This window comes from Pseudonaja textilis, chromosome 8 (assembly GCF_049901715.1).
Source record: "Pseudonaja textilis isolate UNSWEBS1 chromosome 8, rPseTex1.2, whole genome shotgun sequence".
Taxonomy (NCBI): Eukaryota; Metazoa; Chordata; class Lepidosauria; order Squamata; family Elapidae; genus Pseudonaja; species Pseudonaja textilis.
Window position 1 is genome coordinate 16,294,772 of NC_141997.1, and position 17,925 is coordinate 16,312,696.

Genomic DNA, 17,925 nt, shown 5'->3' on the forward strand with positions numbered 1-17,925 from the left:
ATGTTCCTGTAACTAAACTGACTGAGCACATTGCAAATTCTCACCTTGTTTTATATAAATGATTACTAATTAAAAATGAGATAGAACTGGAATTGTTCACATTCACCAATGTTTTAATGTTGGGAAACAGACATCCTTGCTTTATTTTCCTATAAGTTGTTTCACTTCCTTTAGATGACTGTGGTATTATGTCATAGACACAAGTATTGTTACATAATTTATATATAAAGGTAAGCATATTGATGGTTTATCGAAGAGGTATTAAATTTTACAAAATATTTTCCTTTGAAATAAAATCACCACTGTAGGAAGGCCCAATTTTGATTTTTGTTTACATTTGCCCCCAAGGGGGTGTAAAACCAATAATTTAATTTGGAGAGTCTGACGTGGAGTTCACCTGTTTATCTACATAAATATTCCCAGCAAAAGCCTGCCTTACTAATAATGCTTAAAAAACCAACTGGTCAACAGATGGGCTATCCTTCTTAAAGGTAGGAATATAAAGGCCTAATGCCAGTCTTTGGGGATTTAAATAGACTTGTCAATTTAAAAGAAAGAATGAAGCGAGTGTTAATGTTCCTCAGATTAATTATGCTTCATCAGCTAAGGGAAAATAGATCAGATTCATTATGCTTAATCAGCTAGGGGAAAATAGATTATACAACTTTCTAGATCTTGGTTGAACAAAGTAAAAGTTCCAAACCTGAGATTGGCAAATAGGTAATCATTCCGCATCCATCTTGTACATTTCCCATTCTACAGAAGTTGCCATTGAACATTTAACTTAAGGCACTTCAGAATTCAGTTATGTGGTGACTAATCTTGCTTGCAAAGTCCTTGTCTCTTATTATTATCAATTTACTGACAAATAGCTTTTAAAACATTTCACTTCAGGGAATTATTTTGTCCTTGTTTTAAGTTGCTTCTGGAAAAGAATATAAGAGAATACTCTCTTCAGGCTCAGTAGATGCAAACCAGAACCTCTTTTTCACTTACAGTTGACAAAAAAAGTTCTGATATATGGGAACATATTTTTTTTAACTAGGAGATGTTAGTATCTGCTAATAAATTTAAATCAGTACTTCGTCTAAAAGTATTTTTATCTGGTTGATTAGTGGCAATAGAAGACTGAATCTGTAAGAATCCTCCAGAGTTGTTTCAGCTACAGACATTTTCATTCTTGTAAATTTCTGCGTTTAAGCTTAGCTGAGCCAGACTGTTTAAAAAGAAGTCCCAGGAAATGAGTCTCAAAGTCACTAGTAGCAGCTGTTCTCTGATCAGCAACTCTTCAATGTAAAAGTCACCTGGAAAAAACATGACTGAACCAAGATGAAGTATGAGTTTTACAGTATATGTGGATTTGATGAGGCTTCAACTCTTAAGTCCCTGAAAAGCAAACCCAATACTCTAATTACTATATTACTCTTAACAAATATAAATCAATATATTTTGTTAATATATTATAGGAGTAACAAAGGCAAGATGCATATGGAAATTAAAAACCACAGAAACAATATTTATTCCATCTAAATATTCTATTTATAGATTTAGATCCAGCAGAAGAAAGCATACTACTGGTTCCATTTGCTAGAGAGCTACATTTGGTCAGCCTCAGAAGGCAGATCTTCTCTGTTATGGTACCTACCCTCATTTTCTTCCCCCATTCCTCCCTTCAAACTGTGGCTGGCTCTATCCCAGTTGGTTTTCTGGAAGTTTTTCAATACCTTGTAATGACATCAGTCCCGGGAGGTATGCTCCATTGTTATGAACATCTGTTGTTCTCCCTTAGTCTGTGATCTTTTAATTTTTGTAATACGGGTAGTCCTCAACGTACGACTGCAACTGAGTCCAAAATTTCTGTTGCTTTTGTTAAGTGAGCTTTGCCCCATTTTACAATCTTTCTTGTTAAGTGAATCGCTGTAGTTGATAAGTTAGTAACACTGTTGTGACGTGAATCTGGCTTCCCCATTGACTTTGCTTGTGAGGTTACAAAAGGTTACATGATCTCAGGATACTCCAACTGTCATAAAGATGAGTCAGTTGCCAAGCATCTGAATTTTGATCACATGACCATATGGATACTGCAATGATCATAAGTTTGAAAAAATGTCATAAGTCCCTTTTTCAGTGCACGTTATAACTCTGAACAGTCATTAAACAACCTGTTATAAATCAAGGATTACTTCTAATTATGTTTATATATTAACTGTTTTACAGTCTTGTTGTATGCTGCCCAGAGTCAATTTTTCATTAGATGGGATACTGTATAAATTTGAAAGATGTCTATGTACTGTAAATAAATGTTTCAATTCTCATGGCCTCTTCTGGGATGAAGGTAAGTTGAGTTAGTTGAGAAAATATTGTTGCAGAATCAGCTTTGGACATTTACCATAAAAACCATTAAGGTAGCGCTTGTTAAATGTGCTCGCTAGGGCTGTGCAGTCTTCAGTCTCCAAAAGGTGCTTAGGAGCATGCCAATATTGCACCCGTGACATTAAAAGAGCTGGTTCCTGGTTCCTCAGAAAAACTAGCCACTTCCCCGTATTGCAGACAGGAGCCACATTTAAGCTCTAAAGCATAAAAAAGAATGAATCCATAGGCATTGCTCAGCTCTAAAGTTTAATGGAACAAAACATGTAAATTTTAACTTCCAAATGGTAGTCACAAGCTGATAAACATTGAGATTCAAAAGTAATTTATAGTGTTGCATACTTTCAATTTGCAACCGCAGTAACCTGCGGTCCATGGCAGACCATTGGGTTCTTTGCCCTCAATCATCTTTATGTTGCTTTGTTCAAATCTGTATTATTATCAGAATAGTATTAGAATTTCTGTATCAATTAGCTTTGTAGAATTGTTTTACACAGTAGATAACTATGTGAAATAAAACTGGCATTCTGATGGTACCACTTTGGTGGGGTGACGAGCTGGTGCTCTGTGAAGGCAGTCAGAATCCTGCCCTCTGAACCTTCCCAGTTGCAACGCCTATTTGTGAGATGGCTCTGGGGAAGGAGCAGGCCTGGATGACACTGCAGGAAGAGCAACTGTTTTCTTTCTGGGATGACTTCTGTAGAAGTCAATAATACTTCAAACACAAGCAAAGTCATATTTAATGTAGTATGTATAGATCTTTATTATTTCCAGACACAAAGCAGTTCGTATTCACTGGCAATGGCTTTTGCAGTTTTACCATTAAATGGTAAGAAAGCTGGTTTGCACTATGAAAATATTTTGGAGAAATTCCTGAGCTTCATTTCTCGAAGCAAAGATGTTATAAAGGGAGAAAATATAACTTTGAACCTGAACATTACACACATATATATTACTTAGCTGAAAAGCCCTTCTTTCAAATATAGATGCCTCAAAACTGCATTTAAGGGGAGGGGGAAAATCAAATATTGATACATCAGAAACGATGTAATCTACTTTCTTGGAAGTCTCTTTCCCACCCAAATCCTGAACATTTGCTTTGAAATGGAACACAGCTTCAAAACCTGTAAAACAACATGACCATTCAAGGTCAAGGAAATAATTCAGTTGGCAAAAATAGCAAAGAAGGCATTACAGCACTATATAAAAATATGGTTGCATCTAGCACCAGTCAAGATAGCAAAAAGTCCTGCATGGAATTACTGAGTTTTAACCAACCAAGTATGTAGTAACTATCAAGTTTACATTTTTATTAGAAACATATACATGCCAATTTCTAAACAAACTGCTATGATTACAGTCATTACCAACTAAAAAGAACCCAACTGGATACTGGAAATAAGTGAAACTAATCTGGCTATCACAGTTTCAATGTGAGCAAGAACAATCAAAATCAACAGCCAGGAAACCATTGACAATTAAGTCACAAAAAGATATGCTTTGAAAAGGGTGCTATGAATGTTTTAAGTCTGCAAATCATTCAAGTAAAAAATTCAGTTTCCTTTTTCTCTGCGAGGCAGACAAAGCAGATATCTTTGCAGTTCTTTTTTCCAAAATAGCCCTTAGAAAAAGATAACTCCTCTATTACCTACTCCAAGTGCTTCTTTGGTTGCTCAAAGATCTCTTCCGATGTTTCTGTTTCTTCCCAGTGCTCTTGTGGCTGTGGCTGTGGCTGCGGCCTCTTTTATCCCGATCTCTGTCACTACTAATTGTCTGTCTCTGTCGGGTATATTCCAAATTTGGACTCCTCTGGTGAGGACTGCTACTCTTTCTCGAGTGTTTTTTATAAGGACGCCTTTCTTTTCGGCATTTCTCATCCTCGCTGCTTAAGTCTCTTCTGTGTCTGCTTTTTTCAGTTTTATTTTTGCTCTGGTGATTACAGACGTCTCTGTCTCTGTATGAATGACTTCTCCCCATGCTTAGCTCTCTGTTGCATTTGCCTTGTTCGGAGAAGGAGTTTTTATAAAGGATCTTCTCATGATCCAAGGTGCTATTGTGTTGCTGATTTGCAGGTACACTGGAAAGGACATCCAAACTACTTTTGTCAGAAACCTTATCTTTGTTGCAAATATTGATCATAGTGTCTTGAAGACCTTCCTCGTGGAAGCTTCCATTTATGTACTTTGGATGAGGAAAACTTTCATTAGCTGCTATGCTGCTTTGACAAATATGAAGTGGTTGAGACAAGACGGGCTGCACTGAGGTAGGCGTGATGCAATGGGGAACACTCGCAAGGCTTTTCCAAGTGGGAGACTGCACTGTATTAGGGTCACACTTCTTCACAGGAATTATTTCCATTTTCTTGCTCATAAGGTTGTTGAGCAATTTCTCTCGCAATTCCCTTTCTTTCCTCTGCAGTCCAAGAGCTCTTTCTTTTTCTTCCTCGACTCGTCGGAGTTCTGCCTCTTGTAATTTTCTCCTCTCTTCCAGCTGCTGAAGGCGGATTTTTTCCTCACTATGTTCCTGTTCCAAAAGCTTTACTGCCTACCAATATTGAAGAAAAAGAAATATATACATTCCATAATAAAATCAACTTTGTATCAGTTAAAAAAAAGAATGTAATAGACAAGTAAATCTAATAAAGTTTTTTTAATGTGAAATGTGTAAAGTGTTAATAAAATTCAATTGCTCCTGAGATAGATCAACCTAAAGCAATGTCGAGGAATTAACATGAATCAACCTCAAGTGTCAGACTAAAAGTTTATTTACTCCTTATACTTTTACATGGAGATTTTAAGAAATCTCCAACCAAGGGAGATCACCAATTGCCTGAGTGAATTTGTTCCCTGAAAAATTGTTAGAACGCATTACTAGAATTTCAATACTTCATGAATACCATTACAGTATTCACATCCTAAAATAGGGACAATCTGATACAATGAAGCTGACAAATAAAACCAAAGCCCTCAGGGGTCTTCTTAATCCAAAAGTCCTTAATATAATGACAAGATTATAATATGGGTTGAACCCTTGTGTACTGCACTCAAACAAGTACTTTTGATTACCATAGTTGAGGAAACTGAAGCAATGGCTCTTGATATCCAATCCCAGTGCTGACATAAAAATCAGTAACTGGTATAGTGACTTATACAACAACTGGGAAAAACAGAAAATCAGAGGCATCTGATAAATGATACGCATATGTTTAGTAAAAGTATAAGTACATATTTCACATATGCTACTACAAATATTCTTTTCCTGGGGTATGGAGATTTTTCTATGGAAAATTTAAAAAAAGAGCTACCTTGGCTCTGCTCAGTAGTTCAGCAATTAGTCGAATGGACTGAAGATTTCTTTGAGCTAAAAGAAGCTTCCTCTCTTCTAGTTTTATTTTTTCTTGTAATTTTTTTTGCTCTTCGGCTTGAAGTTTTTCAAGTCTTTTCTTGTTTCGACGTATTTCACGATCTTTTTGTTTCTGTTCTCTCTTCCTCAATTTTTCTTCTCTTTTCTTCTCTCTTTCTAATTCTTCAAGTTCTTTCTGTTTCCTAGAAAGGCATAATACATTACAATTTCAGGTGTCCGTGTTTACTTATATTTGAAATTCAAACATACTCATTTGAAGATTAAAGCAATGTAAAATTATTTTACCAGCCGTAATTGAATTGCCCCAAGCTTACATCTTTTTATACATTTTATATCAAACCAAATACATAATAAAGTAATTTGCCTTATTGATGTAAAATGCATATAAAAGCAAACTGCTGTATGTCTAGTCCAAGGAATACAGACCTCTTGTTTTTCTATTAAAATAAAATATGGTGAGAACCAACATATCATGACATTTCTGCAAATAACTTCAAGAATTTACATTTTTTTTATATTTGAATTTGCATTTTATTTGAATCTCTCCATTCCTAAACATGAACACCTATGTTATTTATGACAAATAGGTAAAAATTAGAGAATATGAACAATTTTCATGCCACTTACAGGATGGAATCCCAATAGAATTCTCAAAACTAGCCTTACACAAGATTGGAGGCTTCTATTTTCTGAATATGTTCAACAGTACACCTCGGAGAACTTTCTAATACCTTAAATACATGCATATGAATGATAGAAATCAATCTAGATTTAATATCTCAAGTTAATTATAAGAAAATATCTGGTACACTGAGATACATTTACTTTACTGAGATAATTTACTTTATAATGTGCAAAAGCTAATACTATATTATGCTGATAGTTGAGAGGGATGCATAGAATTGTTCTAACCAATTCTAACCAAGCCAGATTACAATATCTGAAAATATACCTTCCTATAAATCTCATGAAATATAAATTAGTTTGAAATATCTTTATAGTTTATAAACACAAACTCCATCCCCAATATACATATAAATGCATTTTTCCAGATTTGGCAAAGGTTATAATCTAATGTTTATATTTCCTACGAAAGAATGGCACCTACCTTTCTTCCTCTTTTTGTCTTTCCTCTGCTTCCTTTTCTTTACGTTTTTGCTCTTCTCTTTGTTTTTCAAGCTCTTGGAGCTTCTGTCTTTCAAGCTGACGTTTCTTAATTGATGCATCGCTCAGGTGTTTTGTGGAATCAAATGAAACCTTTTACAGACATAGGAAAAAAAAAACATTTTTATTAAAGTTAGTAACCTCAGATCAGTGGAGAATCTTTCTGAATCTGGATTAAAACAGTACTACTCTGAACTAAGCCAGAGTAGGAGACAGAATTTTAAACAATACAATGAAAATAATCCTTTTGCAGTGCAACTATTCAATCAATAGTTATTACATAAATGGTTAGAGATTCCCTTGATATTTATAACCCGTTAAATTAACAAATGAATTTATTTACTGTGGGAAAATAGAGACATGCAGGAAACTTTGATTTCTTAATAGAGCATTTTTTAATTCCTTTTTTAATTGCTCCATCAGCCTCCATCTATTTTAATGGTGTTCAAATTAGCTGTAAAAGTTTTTAACCTAATATTTTTTTAAAAAATTGAACTATTTCTAAATGATCCATATGCCATATAAACTAGGAATTTGAAATAGAAATTTATTACATGTAGAACAAATAAACCAGCCTCAAATATAATTCCAACTAAAATTTTAAAAAACCCAGTTTTAATTAAAATATTAAACTATACAGAGCACCATTTAAAAATTTAATAATGGATTGAAATATACTGCCTTTAACAAATCCATTTGAGCACAGCCAAGTCTCTAATAAAATCCTGCACCTAAGAATGAGGCCACTATAGAAAAGGCCTTTTCATGTGTACCTGCCTCTGTGGTCTTAATATGTGGATCTATCAAATAACCTGTCTGCAAACTAAATTCTAAATTCTGTTGCATTTAGTGGGATTTGGAATTGAGCCCATATGATCCTCATTTAATGACCACTCGTTCAGCAACTGCTCAAACTTTCAGTGGCGCTGAACCATTGTCCGTTAATTACAACTGGCCTTCATATTTATGAGTATTGCAACGTTCTATGGTGTATTGCAATCTTCTCTACCAGCTTCCAACAAGAAAAGTCAATGCGGAAGCTGGCAGTAAGTCCCAAGTTGTGGGACTTACCATTTAACTATATGACAAGGACTGCCAGTCACTAAGTGTCATGGTCACATGTTTTTTAACTTATTATATCACTCAATAATGGAGCTTCCATTCCCAATTAATATTAAATGAAAACTGTAATTTTTTTAGACCTGCACATCATGCAAATTAATATGTGTTAACAATCTAAACACAGAAAGGGTAACCTCTAAATCAAGTGTGATGGCTACCATAGCCGAGTTTCTCATATAAATTTTAAACTACTGGCAAGGAGTTTGGCAAGGAAGCTCTCTTGAGTTATTCTAGGGAAAATGACTATTTATGCAGTATTACTATTCATTTATTAGATCTTCTGACCATCTCATCTAGAGGCAACTCTTTGCAAAACTATTTTTGTCTACTTCCATACAGCATATATAACTCATGAATCACCCAAGAGCCAGAATACTAGAAGCATAGTATTCTTACAATAACATACTAGAAGCATAGTATTCTTACAACAATCTCAAACACATAACCTTGAATTAGGAGACGGGAAATTTTGCCTTTTCTGCAACTTTGGGAAAATTTCAGATGACAAAGTAAGTGCCTTAAGGGTGCAAAAGTTTAAAGCACCATCTTCATGTCATAAAATCTCTAGAGTCTTCGAAAAAAATTAGGTTTTTATATATATATATATATATATAAAACCCAATTTTATATATATATTTGCTATGGAAGGCTTTTAGGACCAAATAAGCCTCTCCAATGCGTAAGCCACACATTTAAACTCTACCCAAAAGAGGCCAAAAAAAGTTGCTTTGACCTTCCAAAGACATTATACCATTTGCACAGCTCTCTTGCCAAATCATGAGAAGGCTAAATAAATAAGTGATTGGTAGTTGAAGATAGTTATCCACTTCTGATTTATGTTGTTATTGCTTTTCCCTTTTGCTTGTAAAGTGTGTGCATAGAGGAAAAATATAAAAATATTCAAAGGAACAGCACATCTATTAGAAGATGGATATTTATAATTGTATTTTAAAATATCTTCCATAAAAATGTATAGTTTTTGCTTCACTTACATTTTCTAAACTTATAGTTAATTGGTGACTGTATTTTGGTAATATGCACTTTATTATCATTTGAATTTGGAGCATTACCATTTATAAAGTTATAAACTCCCTCTACTATCTCTTGAAAGTTAACAGATACCTGCTTAGTTATTTGTAGACATATCTGATTAGTAATTTTGAAGATTTGCTAAAATATGTTGCATTTATTCTTTTCATCCTGAGGAGTAAAAATGGTTTCCAAATAGAAATTAGCATAATATCTGCCTCAAATTGAGTAATTCTTTTTGCAAATGAAGAAGAGTTCAGAACTACATCACCTTTATGTTGCAAGCCACTGCTTTGCCATCTTCACCCTTGTACATCAACTTCATCCCTCGCAAAGCATTCATAGCCTTGATGAAACCTGCATACTCTTCATATTGAACGTAGGCTTCAAAATTCAAATGGCCTCCAAAACTGAATGTATGAAAGTTTCTGCCAGTCATTTCTTCCCTATATGGATCCAACATTGGTATATCCACATTACGTATTTCTCCAAATTTGCTGAATACTTTAATGAGAGCTTCTTCACTTGGTTTTTCTGAGCCAGAGTCTTTTAATGCAAACCATTTGCAAGGTAAGCCCTCCAAATGCATAGTATCTGGTCTTTCCCCTGGCAAAGTTTCATTCATATCTTTTGCATCACGAAAAAAAGAATCCCAGTCATGCCGTGTAGGGAAATCAATTTTATATTCTGCAGCACGCACTTTTAAAATATCGGAAAAGCCACTAAGTTTGATAGTTTTGCCATCTAGACATGCCAGGAAGGATTTAACTAAACTCTTATTTTCTACTTCTCCTTCAAATCGGATGAAATCCATGGTGCTTTTAGAAATCCGTAGTGTTGAGAATTGATGAGTGTGCACCATTCCTTTTAGCCTTTCCATTACCTCCCAGTTGGAAATGGATTTCCCTGGTTGTTTTAACTGTGGAAGTGCCACACTGATAGTCATTTTCGTAATGGGCTTAAGGTATAAGCCATATGAAGCACAAAGCTCTACAGCTTCAGAAGTATCATGAACTATTGTTGCAGCTGCCATAACTACAATAATAATAATGCTTGCAAGAAAAGTAAGCGGCTTATCTATATTGTAGGCACTGGTAAAAAATGGTCCCCTTTCTAATATAAATATAAACCATTTTAATGGTTTCCTAAAAATTACATTGATGGTTATAGATCAAGTCCTATTTCTTCTACTGTTACAATGTCTGTCTCTCTCCAAAAATATACTTGAATATTCCAATCTCAAGAAATTTAAAATATGAATTCTCCAGATGAATTTTAAAGCTATGGGAGTAGTTCGTTTTTATAAAGAGGAAAGAATTTTTCTAGAGCTATGGCCTTCAGGCAGGTTGCAGATTATAGGATGGATCACAAGCAAGAGAGATGAGTTCCAGTATTTTCAGAAGAACCCAAATCTAAAATTAAAAAAAATGAAATAGATGAATTACAGGTTTACAGAGTTTTTATCAAACATAGAATTGTTCGTGAAAATCTAGCAGACTTTTAGATGTTAGATTGACCTTTAAATCACTTTTTGAAATATTCAATTTACCCCACAATCCAGACATCCTATGAAAAATTGTACCACATAAAACAAAATATAATAAAACAAAGTAATATTTAAATAAATTAAATGTCACGACAAGCTTATTTAAGGACAAAAAGGCATAGTCAAGTTATATTATATTAAGTCCCAATAACATACATATTTATCTAGAAATAACTGAATTCAACAGAACCTGATCCTAAAATAATACATATGCATTTCCAAGCAAATATGTGGGCAAGATAAAGTATGTTCAAAATTAAACTGAGCAAAATTTATGTTCATATGTGCATCAAGTTACATCCTCAGCAAAATAAATTACTTAAAGGTACAAGTGCTTCTTAAAAGACACTAAGTTAACTTGAGTTAATTTAATTGAGTTTAAGATTGTGCTGCTAAAATTAAACATCAGAAAAATAGCCAAATTATTTTTCATGCTCTCCACATCTTCTTCATAGGCTCTTCCAATCTTCCAAAGCAAATTTCAAGAACTAAATAAGAGGGAGAAAAGAATATTCTATCTCATAATATATTAGTAAAATAGAAATAGAATAGAACTAAGATAGAATCAAATCTAAACTTTTAATTACTCCCATAATTCAGCCCTACCTAAGCCAAAGGAAAACCCAAGATAATTATTTATAGATGCCAGAAGTCAATCCCAAGTAGCCATTGCTGTATAATTTTAATTACAAATGTTCAAATCCTGTCTCGATTTCTTTTCCTTCTTAGCAAATCTTATCCTTTAAGTTGGGGATCTGAACAACAGGAATTTCTACTGAGTTTATAGTTAAATTCCACTAAGCCATCACAGAATGCTTCTTCATTTTTAAAGGAAAGTAAAGGTACGCAGAGGTTTTTCTGACTCAGATTAAAGGTCTATGAAGCCAATGCATTATATTCACCTGAGATGAACTAAATCTATTTGAAGAGCACACATCACCCATATAGATGAGAAACCTAATTTGCCCCCTTTTTTTCAGATACATGGTCTGTCTATGCAAGCTGAAAATTTATAAAAACAGTTCTAAAATGATATGTATGTATGTATGTATATATGTATGTATGTTATTTAGGTTTCTTCGGGTATGTTCCCACATCTTAATGTGCCCTGCCACATACATAGGACAAACCAATAGAAGGATAACTACCCGCCTTGAAGAACACAAGAATGCAATAAAAAAGCTGGAACACACTTCCACACTAGTCCAACATATGAAAGCCACAGGTCATAGCATCGACTTCAATGGCACCAAAACCCTAGCTACTATAGAAAACCCCAGCTACAGAATCATCAGAGAAGCCATAGAAATTGATAAAAGACCTAATAGTATGAATAGAAAAGATGACTCCACCAGACTATCAATCATCTGGAAGCCTGCGCTCACAAACAAAAAAATCTCTATACCACAATCCAGGCAAGCACCTGGACACAAACAGCCTAAACACGTCCCAGCCAGCTACCCAAATAAAGCCTAGCTTCCTAATAATTATTCGCCATTCACAAGAAACCAAGCTGCACTAAGAAACCCCAATGCACAAAACACAATGTTGCCAACTAATCAAGAACACAGCAACTCGAAGACCAATAAAAACAGACCTAGACTCCCAGCCAATCAGGATGGGGAAAAAAACCACTCAAATAAAGCAAAAAGCCAGCACCAAATTCAAACAAAAACCGGCTGCCAAGCCTGATACACAAGATTAAGAAAAACCCAAGACACAAGCCTGAGGATGGCAGATGAGATTCTGCAGAAATGTCGCTATAAATAAAAGCACAAATATTAAGACGTGGAAAATACCTGAAGAAACCTAAATACCATACATATAAATAAATACCTGTGAAAACATATATATAGCTATATATCTATATATATCTATATATTTATATAGATATATATAGATGTTATTCAGGTTTGTTTGTATTTTCACGCCATTGTTGTGCTTAGTTGTAGCAATGTTTCGGCAGAATCTCATCTGCCATCATCTGCCGAAACATTGCTACAACTTTAAAAGCACAACTACAATGACGTGGGAAAATACCCAAACAAACCTGAATAACATACATGTAAGTACCCGCAAAAACTTAAGAAAACAAATATAGAGATAGATAGATAGATAGATAGATAGATAGATAGATAGATAGATAGATAGATAGATAGACAGATAGATAGATAAAGGGGCCCTATGGGCAGGATGAATTTAAAAAGCTGTCTGGGATCTCAAGAGGTAGGAGGAAAAAAACCTGCCCTTCCCAAATGTGATGCATTAGATGTATCAGATTTCAGGCCCCAGAATTCATGCCAGCATAAAAGCTGGGTTGGAGACAGCCACACTCAACTCTCCCAGAAATACAACTATTAGTCGAAGAATAATTTCAGTCAACTCTGCCTATTCTATTCTTATTGTGAGAAGAGCAAATAGGAAAAGAGAATATTTTTTTAAAAAAGAGAGAAATAAAGGTATCTTTTTTGTTTTGTTTTATGTACACTGAGAGCATTTGCACCAAGACCAATTCCTTGTGTGTCCAATCACACTTGGCCAATAAAGAATTCTCTTCTCTTCTTAAGTTTGATGTAAGGCCACAGCAGGAAGCTTTACAATTAACTTGTTTTTTGAAAACACACAAAACAACAAAGAATTGCAAGAGAGCCAGCAGCTGATGCCAGGGAGGTTGGCCATGAAGAGGCAATTACCGGCCGAGTCCCTGGGGTCATGCAGCAAGGAGCTGGGCCTCTTACAAACCTCCCCACCCCCGGGGGAATTAGGATCTTTGAAGGCCGTTTACAACTTGAAATGTAGCGTCGTTTTTAAGACAGGGGTCTCCAACCTTGGCCACTTGAAGCCTGGAGAACTTCAACTCCCAGAATTCCCCAGCCAGCAAAGCTTGGAGGTTGGAGATCCTGCTTCAAGTGGCCAAGGTTGGAGATCCCTGCTCCAGGCTTAAAGTAGCCAAGGTTGAAGACCCCTGCTTTAAGAAACGGAGAGAGACAGACTCCGAGCGAGCTCCTGAGGGGCGCCGCTCCATCCATGTCCCCCTCTGGATCCAGCGCGGGGGGCGGGTTGGCCAAAGGAAAGCCGAGGGAAGCCGGGTCGGCTCGCTTTCCCGCTCCACACCCTCCAAGCAGGCTCCAGGAGGCTCCCAGACCAAGGGCAACCCCATTCAGTTCGCTCCTGGGACTACAATACCCATGAAGGCGGGCAGGGCGGAGATGGAAGCTCTCCCAATGCCGCTGAAGGGCGCCAGGCGAAGGACATACCCGCAACGATCCGCAACGGCCCGGCTCTCCGGTCTTTGTCCCAGGCGAGCAGGAGGAAGCCACTGCCTCCCTCCGGGCCTCTCCCACCTCCAGGCTCCGGCACCTCGCGGCCCGGCGCACCGACGACACCGGCCTTCCCACACTGCCCAGCGGCACCAAAACAAAAACACTTCCGCTCTCTCGGGAGATCAATGAAAGAGGGGAGGAAGTCGTTCCTTAGACTTCCGGAAGTAGATCCGCCGGTTTAACCGCCCCCTCCCACTTAATTTTCCAACAGCTTCTTGTTCCGCCGTGCATCCCGTTAGCTGTCAGCAGTGGTTCATGAGCTCTTATGTGTCTTTAATACACACACACAAACACAGAGAGACACATACACATATAAAATATTTGAAAGGACGACGTGTTCTTTAAGTCAGTAGGCTTTAAATGGCGGTAGGAAAAACGGGCAGATTGTAAACTGGTCCGTTTCAAACAACGGTGCCATATATGCCTGGCGTCAAAACTTCAACCACTAGGGTGCAGGATTGAGCTACATGTATTCTGAATACGTATCTGTACTACTCAGGTAGTCTTCCCATAGTGGCGAATATCTGCAGCTCTAACTCGAATGTAGGATGTGGGTGAAGAAGGTACTTCTCTGAGCTTGTGAGTTTCGTTATCAGGCTGAGTAACATCTTCAGCAGAGTTTAGGGGATTTAGTGTCATAAGAACTGACACAGGAGAACACTGACCTCCCGTAAATTCTACTGAAGATATTGCCTAGCCTGATAACAAAACATCCAATCCAATCCAATCCAATCCGAAAGCTCCAAGAAAGAACCTTCACCCTCGCACAGGTAATCCTTGTTTTAGGAGTACAATTAAACTCAAAATTTCCATTGCTAAGTGAGAAATGTCCAGTGAATTTTGTTTCATTTTATGACATTTCTTACGACAGTTGTTAAATGAATCACTGCAGTTATTAATTTAGTAATCAGGTTGTTAAATGAATCTGGCTTCCCCATTGTCTTTGTTTGTCAGATAATTGCAAAAGATGATCACATGACCCCAGGACACTGCAGTCTTCATAAATGTGAGTCAGTTGCCAAATGTCTGAATTTTGACCACATGACTGTCATAAGTCAGGTTTTTTCAGGGCAATTGTAACTTTTCCACTAAATGAACGGTTAGTAAGTCAAGGACCTCCTGTATTACCTACCGTGTTTCTCACAAAATAAGGCCAGGCCTTATTTTTTTTTTGATCCCCGAAAAAATGGCTAGGCCGTCTTTTCGGTGGTGATTTAATTCCCCCCTTGTATCAGGTGGGTGGGCAGCGACAGCTTGGATGTTGACCTCAGCGTTGGTGAGGCACTTCATATCGGGAGACCTTCCACCACCGTTGCTTTCCGTTCTTGTTGTAGTTCGAAGGAAAGGAGAGGCTAGACCAGGGCATACGGTTAACAATGTTTATTTGATGAACCGGTGGTTGTCGCGTCTGCCGGTGACGGGCAGACTGGCGTGCGAACAACGGCTGGCTTGGCTTGACAGCCGGCTTTTTATATGCCGGCTGTCAAACGGCGCCAGCCAATAGGAACGGTTGTTGAATCTGCATAAAGAGCGGACCCGGTTGGAGCCCCAACCGGTTCCCAAGACATAACACCCCTTCCCCCTAGATGGGAACACATATAGTCTTTGAGATACGCCGGTGGTCTGTGTTGGCGACCCGAGCGACGTAACTCAGGAGGGTCATTGGGCGAAGACAAGTTCGCGGACCCCTGGTCCGGGTACGTAGGGGGGCGAATAGGGCTCGGTGCAGGAACTGGAGCCAGGGAAAAGTCTCTGCCTTCGCTGGGGATAAACGGTGGCGCTCCCGGCTGGCAGTCCCGGTCTACTGCCTGCTCCCTCTGCTCCGTTGGAGAAGGTTGGTCCCTCTGGGGATCCCCAGCTGGATCTTGGTGTGGAGCCCGCGGCTCATCTGGTGGAGACGGGTCTGGGCCGGTCAGGCTGCTCCGTCGTCCCCGCAGCTGGTCCAGGTGCCTTCGCCACACACGCCCGTCTTCAAGTTGGACCCGATAAGATCTCGGACCTGTGACGGCCACGACCTTCCCGGCCACCCACAGTGGGTCCCCCGCGTAGTTCCTAGCAAACACTAGGTCCTGAACTGCGAAATTCCTGGCCAGACTGTCGGACCCCAAAGGGGTGTCTGGACAGTAGTGGGGGTGCAGCCTGTCTAAGGCAGTCCTCAGGCGTCTCCCCATCAGCAGCTCAGCCGGGGATTTGTTCGTAACTGTGCACGGTGTGGTATGCTGGCTTAGGAGGAATTGAGACAGTTTAGAATGCCAACCCACTGGGCCGAATCTGGCTAACGCCTCCTTGGCTGATCTGACTGCCCGTTCCGCCAACCCGTTGCTGGCGGGTGGAAAGGGGCCGTGAGGACGTGTCTGATGCCTAGATTTGTGACATACCTACTAAATTCGTTCGAGGTGAACTGGGGGCCATTATCGGATACCAGTGTGTCAGGGAGTCCGTGAGTTACAAAAAGGTGAGTCAAGGCTTTAACAACTGCCTGTGTGGTGGTCGTGTGAAGTAAGGCCACATCTATCCATTTTGAATAGGCGTCCACGACCACCAAGAAGGTCTTGCTGTGCATTGGCCCGGCCAGGTCGATGTGAAGCCGTGACCACGGGGCATTGGCACTTTCCCACTTTGTGGGTGTGGCGGTTGGCAGGGCTGCCCTAGATTCTTGACAGGGTCGACACGAGCTTACCCACTTGGCGATCTGATCGTCCATCCCGGGCCACCAGACGTAGCTCGAGCTAACGCCTTCATCCGCACGATTCCTGGATGGCCCTCGTGCAGCATCTTCAAGACGGGTATGCGAAGGGTGGTTGGTATGACCACTCTGGTACCCCACAATAGGCATCCCTGCAACTTAGAGAGCTCTAGCTGGCGAGTTTTAAATGGGGCAAAATCAACTGAATAGTTAGTTTCCGGCCACCCTCCCTACCCAGTCCAGAACCTGGGCGATTGTTCTGTCCTTCTTGGAATGTGATGCTATGTCGTCTGCAGTCACCGGCAGCTTGAGTTCGTTTACATCAAAAATGGCATGCACAGGAGCTGGGTCCTCGACTGGGGCTGGCAAGGGCAGCGGCTGAGGGCATCAGCGTGGTTTAGATTTTTACCGGGACGATAGACCAGTTTGTATGCGAGTAAGCCGCCAGGAATAAGGTCCATCTGGTCATTCTAGGCGACAATATCTGGGTTTGCTTTTCCCCTGATAATAATCCTAAAAGCGGCTTGTGATCAGTAATAAGTTCGAATTGGTGTCCGAATAGAAATTTGTGGAATTTTTTGACTGCTGCTACTGCAGCCAAGGCCTCCTTATCAACCTGGCTGTAATTACGCTCAGTCGCTGAAAGGGTTCTTGAAAAGAAGGCAATTGGTGCCTCGGAGCCATTGGGGAGCCTGTGACTTAAGACAGCTCCTATCCCAAAAGGGGATGCGTCTGCGGCTAGGACCAAAGGAAGGCGTTGGTCAAATTGTATTAAGACAGCCTCAGAGGTGAGTAGAGATTTGACTGCCACAAATGCTTGGTTTTCTTTGGGTCCCCAGTGCCATGGTGTGTTTCTGTCTAAGAGCCTGTGCAATGGCTCAGCAACTGACGCCTTGTGTGGGAGAAATGAAGCGTAGAAGTTCAATAACCCCAGGAAGGCTTGTAACTCGGTTTTGTTGGTAGGCGTGGGCGCCTCGTGGATGGCCTTGACTTTCGATTCCACCGGGTGGATGCCTGAGGCGTCTAGCCTGTAGCCTAGAAAGTCCACCTGTCTAGTGGCGATGGTACACTTCTCCCGTTTTAGTTTGAGGCCATGCTGCCTGAACTTCTCTAATACTGCCCTGACTCTCTGGATGAGTTGGGGTCTGTCCCTGGCTGTGACTAAGATGTCATCGAAATATGGCACTACGCCGGGGAGACCTTGGAGGATTCGCTCCATCAGTGATTGGAAAATACCTGGGGCTACACTTACGCCAAACTGGAGACGCTTACATCTGAATGCCCCTCTGTGTGTAACTATGGTCTGTAAGTCAGCTGTTTGG

General features: G+C 39.2%; 1 protein-coding gene across 2 annotated transcripts in view; it reads right to left on the reverse strand.

The window, feature by feature from the left end:
* Positions 1-3,108: 3,108 nt before the first annotated feature.
* The window catches only part of AKAP17A (A-kinase anchoring protein 17A), a 90,232-nt gene continuing 75,415 nt past the window's right edge, over positions 3,109-17,925 (reverse strand). Inside the window, exons 1-5 of one of the 2 annotated variants that reach the window (XM_087938404.1) lie at positions 13,852-14,069; positions 9,320-10,460; positions 6,842-6,990; positions 5,675-5,915; positions 3,109-4,914 (exon numbers count right to left, since the gene is read on the reverse strand). In XM_087938404.1, the coding sequence (XP_087794530.1) occupies positions 4,015-4,914; positions 5,675-5,915; positions 6,842-6,990; positions 9,320-10,081 (2,052 nt within the window). In that variant the 5' untranslated portion in view covers positions 10,082-10,460; positions 13,852-14,069 and the 3' untranslated portion in view covers positions 3,109-4,014. Of the gene's footprint in view, positions 4,915-5,674; positions 5,916-6,841; positions 6,991-9,319; positions 10,461-13,851; positions 14,070-17,925 lie in introns of those variants that run through there. The other variant, XM_087938406.1, reaches the window with a different exon arrangement.